Consider the following 7,418-nt stretch of genomic DNA (forward strand, 5'->3'; position numbering starts at 1 on the left):
TCCCTCCCTCCCCCTCTCCCTCCGCCCCTTGGGGTCGCCTGCCCCCGCACCCTGAGGCCCACTCTGCCCAGCTCACCTTGGCGCGGACATTCTCATAGGAGGCTGGGCTGACAAGGGAAAAGCAGATAAGGAAGACATCCTGGAGACAGAGCAGGCAAGGGTGGCACGTGAGGAAAGGAGGCCTGGGGACGTTGGGAGCTTGGGCCCCTCACAGCAGAGGCCCTGCCCACCTCTACCTCTAGGCTGCGGCTGTCACCTGACCCTCACTGAGGGTCTCTGCTAGTGGGTCATCCTACATGCCGCTCTGCGGGAGGCACTGCCGCTAGCCCAGAGGGGGAAAATGAGGCTTGCAGAGGGTAAAGGGTGTGCTGAGGTGCACCCAGGTGAGGGGAGGAGCTGGGATTCTAGCATCCATATACAGGCCTTCTTCCTGCCCACCTGGAGGGACAGCCAGCCACAGAGCCGCCTGCAGGCCTCCCCTGCCCCTACCCCAGCAATCTCACAGGCTCACTGCCTTGGGCTGCCTCTCGGGGCCCTGGGCAGGGTCCACCTGCCCCACCACCTGAAGCAGGGGGTGCCAGGGCCCATGAGGTAGAGGGGCGGGGACACAGGCACCTGAGAGCAGGGATGAATGCAGGGCGGAGGGAGCCCCAGCTCTGCCTGGGGAGGGATGGGGCAGACTCCTTGGCTGAGCCTTAAGAGAAGAATTGGATTCCTGGATCAACAGGCTGGAAGGGCATTCGAAGCAGAGGGAACAGAGAGCCCAAAGACCAGGCCATCAGGAGGGGTTGGGGGTGGCAGCCCACCGTCTGCGGGTAGGAGAGTGGCCGGAGGCGGTCATAGTCCTCCTGGCCCGCGGTGTCCCACAGCCCCAGGTTCACGGGCTTGCTGTCCACCATCACGTTGGCTGAGTAGTTGTCAAATCTGGGGGGGAGCAGGCAAGACAGAGTAAAGATCAGGCTCCAATACTAGCCCGAGACTCCGCCCCAGCCCTACAGTGTTCTATTCAGAGGCCCAGGCCCAGAGAGCGGCCGCAGCTGACCTGCAGTCACACAGCACTATGCCGTTGGGTTTCTTTATTTTTTTTTCATTGTTGATTCATTATATTTAAAATGTTTAGTGCAAGGAAACAGAAAGACACAAATACTGTCTACTGATCACTTTTCTGCCTGCGGCTATCCTTTGGAAAGAGGATCGTTTGAGGCTGTGTCACTTTCTCTCCAAGTCTTGATCAGAATAAACTCTGTCCTTCTCCTATGCTGGTCACCTAGGTTGTCACCCAGTATTGTTGAATCAGTGTTCATCTCCATCTTAGGCTGGGTCCCCCAGAAGCAAACTCTAAGACAAGAAGGCTGTGTAAGAGGTTTGGTCAGGTGGTGAATCCAGGACACTGTGGGAGGGTTGGGGAGGAGTTAGGGGAGAGACAGCCGCCGATGCAGGACTATAAAGCTGTCACTGCTTGGACTGCCAGCCCTCCATCCTGCAGGTCACCCCAGAGACTGCGTGGGCTGTCAGGGCATGCCCAGAGGTGGCAGGAAACCAGGGCATGTATCCACTGCTCCCACCCCTGTGGGCAGAGAGGGCTGCTGCCTTCCAGCTCACCCTCCAGTGCACACAAAAGCCGTCAAGCAAGGCCCTTGGAAGGACCACACCCATGCTTGAAAGACATCTGCTCGGGGGCAGGGTGGGGCACCGATGTCAACTAACTTGCCCCGCTGGCACCAGAGAGTCCTCCAGGGCAATCACACGAGCTTCCAGGTGTATTTTTTGGGCACATACACATCAGGCGTGTGTCAGGCTCTGGGGAACCAAGGAGCACAGCCTCCCTGCGTTTGTCCACACAAGGCCTCTGTCCACAATGCCTTCCCTCAGTTGTCCAAGGATTCCCACCCATCCAGACCCTGTGGCTCCCCACACCCTCTAGAATACCCAACCCTCCAAACCTGGCTCCTGTCTGTGCCTCCCTCTGGAATGCCCTTCCATGCCCTTCTCACACTTGCCTTCTCTCCAGGCTTCAAAACCGTGCCCAGGCCAGTCACGGCGGCTCACATCTGTAATCCCAGCACTTGGGGGAGGCCAAGGCGGGAGGGTCACTTGAGTCCAGGAGTTCATAGCCAGCCTAGGCAACATAGCAAGACCTCATCTCCACAAAAAAAATTTTTAAAAATTAGCGGGGCATGGTGGCGCCATCTGTAGTTTTAGCTACTTGGGAGGCTAAGGAGGAAGGATCTCCTGAGCCCAGGAGGTTGAGGTTGTGCTGAGCTGTGACTATGCCATAGCACTCCAGCCCGGGTGACAGAGTGAGCCCCTGGCTTCAAAGAAAAACAAAAACAAAGACAAAAACCCCTGCCCGGGCAATTCCCCCTCTGTGAGGAAGCTTTCCTGGCCCTCCCCTGGAAAGAGCTCATCGTTGCCTCTCCCAGGCAACTGCTTAGCCTTGACCATGAGCAGGCACTTAGCTTGTCTCTGTCTCCTCAAGGGCTTTAGCTCCATGAGGGCCAGGCCCGTGCCGGCTTACTCTCCACAGCCTCAGGCCTGCCATCCAGTGAACGCAGGTGGGATGGAATTAAACCAAACTGAACTGAAACCCTTGGATGTCACCTCCTCCGTGAAGCCCTCACAGAACTACCCAGTGTCAGCTGCAGAAGCCCTAATGCTTCAGAGTAACACCAAAGACAACTCTCCTGAGAAGAAATCCCCACTTCCCCCCAAAAAGTTGGCAGCCTGACACTTTTAACACGCTGCGCTTGTTCAGGCCTGGAGAGTATTCCTGATCACCCCTCAGTTCCTCAAACGGCCCTGTTCCCTCCAGCCTGGGAAGAGCCTGCAAATGCTATCTCCTGACTTCCCACTCTCCGTCCTCCCTCCTCTCCCTCCCCACTGCCAGGCTGACTCTTACTCATCCTCTGGTTCCTGCTCAATGTCACCTTCTCCAGGAAGCCGTTTCTGACCCCCCACCGGGCCAGAGCCGCTACCCCACTACAATCAGCACTCCTTGAGGGACTCACCTCTGGGACACTCTCTCCTCCAACATCCAGCCTGAAATTCTAGTGCCAAGAAGCCTCCCAAGATTCCCTGAGCCAAAGACGTCTGTCTCCTCTGGGTCACCCCCCAGCTCTCAGGGCATGGCAGGGAGGAGAGAGCTGGGGCCTTGAACGCCACCAGCCACCTTCTCTGAGGCCAGGCAGGGGACTGGGGGTCTTGTGTATTCGACCTGGAAGTTCCATGTGACCCGAGGCGAAGGACCATAAGTCACTTCCATTCGGCAGATGAGGAAGCTGAGGCCCAAAGAGGTCAATAACTTTTCCAAGGTCAGCCAGGAAACTGAGGCCTCAAGGGTCAACCACTTTTCCAGGATTCCAGCCCTGCTCCTTCCGTGACCCCTTAGTGACTGAACAAATGAACTTCAGGGGGTAGGTCTGTCTGGGAACAGCTGCCTGGGGATGGGAAAGAACAAAGATTTCTTTACGAAACCATGTCATCTTGGTTGTGTGACCCTGGATGGGTGACCTAGCTTCTCCGAACCTTAATCTCTTTATTGTGGGGAGCAAATAACCCATCTCTTGGGGCCATTAGGAGGATTCAAAGAGCCAGAGGATGTTCAAGTCACCCCACTGGGAGATGCTGAGAACGAGTTCATTTTCCATGATCCCAAATGCCCCTTGCCCCTGGGCCCCTCCCCTGTGGTGGCCAGAGGACCAACCACCGGAGCCCAAAGGACAGCTAAAGGGATGCAATGAGTGACATCCCTGGGGTCCACCTTACATAAGAGGCCCGCAGGCAGTCAGGACCTTACAGACCACCAGCCAACCTTCACTCCCATTCTCCAGATGAAGAAACTGAGGCTTACAAACAGGAAAGGACTGGCCCAAGATCTCCCAGATGGTGGCAGAGCAAGGGCTAGATCCTGTTACCCAATCCAGAAAAGCCAGAAGGGTGAGCACCACCACTAGTTCACAGCCAGAGACAGAGTTGGAGATGGTGTTTCCACCCAAAGCCTGGATGCTCTGAGGCCCGCCTGGCCTCTTGCTGCAGGCCCAGCCCTGGCCCTGGAGAGGGTGGAGGAGGGGAATGGGGCAGGTAAGAAGGGGCTCGGCACCCATGAGTCACCTGGCCACCACCCAAGTCCACCCCCAAGGAGGAGGACGGTGCCTTCAAGGAGCCCAGGGGACACAGGACATGTGTGAGTGGATGAGGAAGGACTGACCAGGTCAAGGGGGGTGTGGAGCACAGTAAGATTCAAATCTTGGTCCTCAGGGCAATAGAGAGCCACCCAGGGGCCTAACCAGGCAGAGGTGATGAAATCAGATAAGGTCAGATCTGCATTTAGAAAAGGCCTCTCTTGGTTGCTGGGGGCAGAAGTCTTAGGGAGGGGTCAGAGGGCAACTGCCCAGCCAGCAGGGAGGAGGCTCAGGCATGTCACTGGTGTACAGTGAGGGTGGCTGGAGATGAGGGAAGACAGGGAGGTGTCACAAGTGGTGGCAGGGGACAGTAGGGAATAGAATATGGAACAGAAGGAGGTACCCAGGCAAAGACAAGAGGCTTGAGCCAGTTGGGCTCCATGAGGGACTGACACACCCGGTGGTAGGAGTACAGGGACAGGGGCAGCTGAGAGGCAGGAAAGCATGGCAGGGCCCTGGCACATCCCGCCAGGGAGGCTGCACGTCACCTTGTCCACGGGAATCCCAGGCTGGATTTGCCAGTTTACTGCAGAGGGGATAACAAACGAAGTCCTAGACGATTCCACCTAAATACACAACGTGTGTTCTTCCTTACAGAGCTGAGCCCTGCCCACCAGGGGATCCGGTCAAAACGTGCTCAGCTCTGTTCTAGAAACTGGTGCAACAGCATGAGCTACACAGATGAGAGCTCTTTCCTCAGGGGCTTCCATCCCCACAGGGGGCAGCAGCAACTTAGCTGGAGGATGAAATCAGATGGTAAGGGCTACAGTGGTGGGGGTAGGGGCTGGGGGGAGGCAGGGGGCTGCTTCAGGCAGGGGGTTGGGGGAGTGACCCCTGGGCAGGGAACCGGATGGGAAGGGGGATTGCTCTGAGTATGAAAAGTGGGAGTGAAAAGGTCTGGGGAGGCTGACATCGGGGACCATCGAGGCAGCCTGCATAGCTGGAGCAGAGTGGTAAGGGGGTGCGTGATAAGTGAGACTAGTAAAGTAGGGGTTATCATTCAGGGCTTTGAATGCCGGAATGGGTTTTAAGTGGAAATGGGGACCCCAGGAGGGGTTCAGACCAGCATGTTGCTCTATCTAACCTTCACTTTTTTTTTTTAAGTCAAGGACTCACTCTGTCAACCAGGCTGGAGTGCAGTGGCACGATCATGGCTCACTGCAGCCTCAACCTCCTCAGCTCAGGTGATCCTGCTGCCTCAGCCTCCTGAGTAGCTGGAACTGCAGGCACATGCCACCATACCCAGCTTATTTTTCAATTTTTTGTAGCGACGAGGTCTGGCTATGTTGCCCAGGTAGGTCTTGAACTCCTGGGTTCAAGTGATCCTCCAGTCTCAGTTTCCCAAAGTGTTGGGATTACAGGCATGAGCCACCATACCCGGCCAACCTTCACTTTTAAAAATTCATCTGGGCTTCCATTTGCGCATGGTTATAAGCAGGTGGAGTATAAGGAGGAGACCCCATGTCACAGACCCCCCAAAGGTAGGGTCTTCTTTTTCATGTACTTGTATCCCCAACACCCAGCTGGGACCACCCGTAGAGCAGGCATCAGTCTCCCCATCTGTGAAATGGGGGGTTTGACGCAAAGATCTCCTAGAGCCCTGCCAGCTCCAGTATTGGGCCTAGGATATAAATCAGTAGGCTCTGTGGGGTGGGGTGGAGCATCCCCATCTATAAAACAGGGCAGAGGTATTGCCTCTAATAAGATGCAGGGGGAGCCAATCACGGGGCAGCTTTCAGTGTCCTGGTGCCTGATTGGCTACTTGGGAAAGCAGCAGCCTTAGCTGTGAACCTCCAGGGGCTGGCAGGAGCCAGCAGACTTTCCTGCTTATCAGATCTTGTCTGCAGCAAGTGCCTCCCCCATCCCCAGCAAACCTACCACCCCTGGCCCAGAAGCCCTCCCTTGGTAATCTCTGATGCCAGAAGTCTTGGGCTGCCTGTTTTTCCCAACCCACGCACTCTCCCTCTTCCCACTCCAATGCAAGAGTTCAGTGTGACTTATCCGGCCCTCCCTGTCACAGGGACACAGGCATGGGCAGTAGCAGAATTCCAGCCAGGGCTAACAACTTTGTGCTGGAAGTCAAAGGAGAGTGGGACGCAGAACCCTACCTAATTTGCAGGGTCCAGTGCAAAATGGAAGCACAGGCCCCTTGTCAAAAAATCGCTAAGAATTTCAAGATGGGAACATCAGAGCGTTAAGCAAGGTGCAGGACCCTTCTGAGCACAGCGCCCTGTTCAACTGCATAAGTGACACACCCGTGCTAGTGGGGTACTCTGAGAGAGGCCTGGGAAGGTAAACCTCACCTGGTTCATGCTGCCAGCTTCTGCAAGGTTGTCCAGGACAACCAAGTCCACTAGGGGCCAGCAGGGGCCGGGGGCCTCCAAGTCGCCAAGAGCCACTGGCCCAGGCCTGGACCCTAGCCTCCACCTCCCATCTGGCTGCACAGAGGAGGTACCCGGGCAAGGAGCTAGGGCTCCCCCAGCCCCGAACTCGTATAAAGGAAACAGAGGCTCTGGGATGGGGAACTGATCGGAACAAGGACTTTCAGCAAGTGGGTACTCCAACCCAGCCAGGACAGGCAGAGGCAGGACTGGGTCTCGAGCCAGAGACTGAGGGACACAGGCAGTGACAACACACTCCTGGTGACAGTGACCTTCAGCAGGAGCTGCCCTACCCAAGTTTGCACCGCCTCCCTGCCCCGGTTTAAAGCCAGCCCTCTTCTGGCATTTAGAGGCGTCTGGTGAACATCTGGTAACTGATGGTGGACAGGCGGGAATCCTGGTTCCCATGTTGCACAGGAGGGCAACTGTGGAGGGGGCACTCACTCGCGCCTGGACCCAGCTGGGAAAATCCGTTTTCCAGGCTCCCCAGTCAGGTTTCTCTGCCCTCTCCTGGCTGTCTTCCTTCCTCCTGCCAGGGCCAAGGTGTCTAGGGCAACTGAGCCTAGTGTCCCAGGGGGAGATGCCAGGGGAGGGAGGGAGCCAGGAGGCTCAGGCCTGCTGGACTGGGAGTAGAGTCTGGGGAGGGAACTAGGGCAGTGGTGGGTCCTCTGGTGTCATGGGGGGTGGGGGGCATCTTGATTCTAGGCACTGTTCTCCCTTTTTTCCTCCCCTCCATCCCAGAAGAACCTGTTCCCTGCTTCTAAAAGGGGCCCCATTAAGATCAAGAAATTAGGGCCTGCCGGGCTCGGTGGCTCAGCCTGTAATCCCAGCACTTTGGGAGGCTGAGGCGAGTGGA

At 56.7% G+C, this 7,418-nt stretch overlaps 1 protein-coding gene across 3 annotated transcripts in view; it reads right to left on the reverse strand.

Moving 5' to 3' along the window:
• RAC2 (ras-related C3 botulinum toxin substrate 2 (rho family, small GTP binding protein Rac2)) overlaps positions 1 to 7,418 on the reverse strand; it is a 16,597-nt gene that overhangs the window by 5,357 nt on the left and 3,822 nt on the right. For all 3 annotated transcript variants that reach the window (XM_008056560.2, XM_021711578.1, XM_021711580.1), the window contains exons 3-4: positions 807 to 924; positions 77 to 139 (exon numbers count right to left, since the gene is read on the reverse strand). In XM_008056560.2, the coding sequence (XP_008054751.1) occupies positions 77 to 139; positions 807 to 924 (181 nt within the window). The remainder of the gene's footprint in view (positions 1 to 76; positions 140 to 806; positions 925 to 7,418) is intronic.

This window comes from Carlito syrichta, unplaced genomic scaffold (genome assembly GCF_000164805.1).
Source record: "Carlito syrichta isolate Samal-C Ts95f unplaced genomic scaffold, Tarsius_syrichta-2.0.1 Scaffold84685, whole genome shotgun sequence".
Lineage (NCBI taxonomy): Eukaryota > Metazoa > Chordata > Mammalia > Primates > Tarsiidae > Carlito > Carlito syrichta.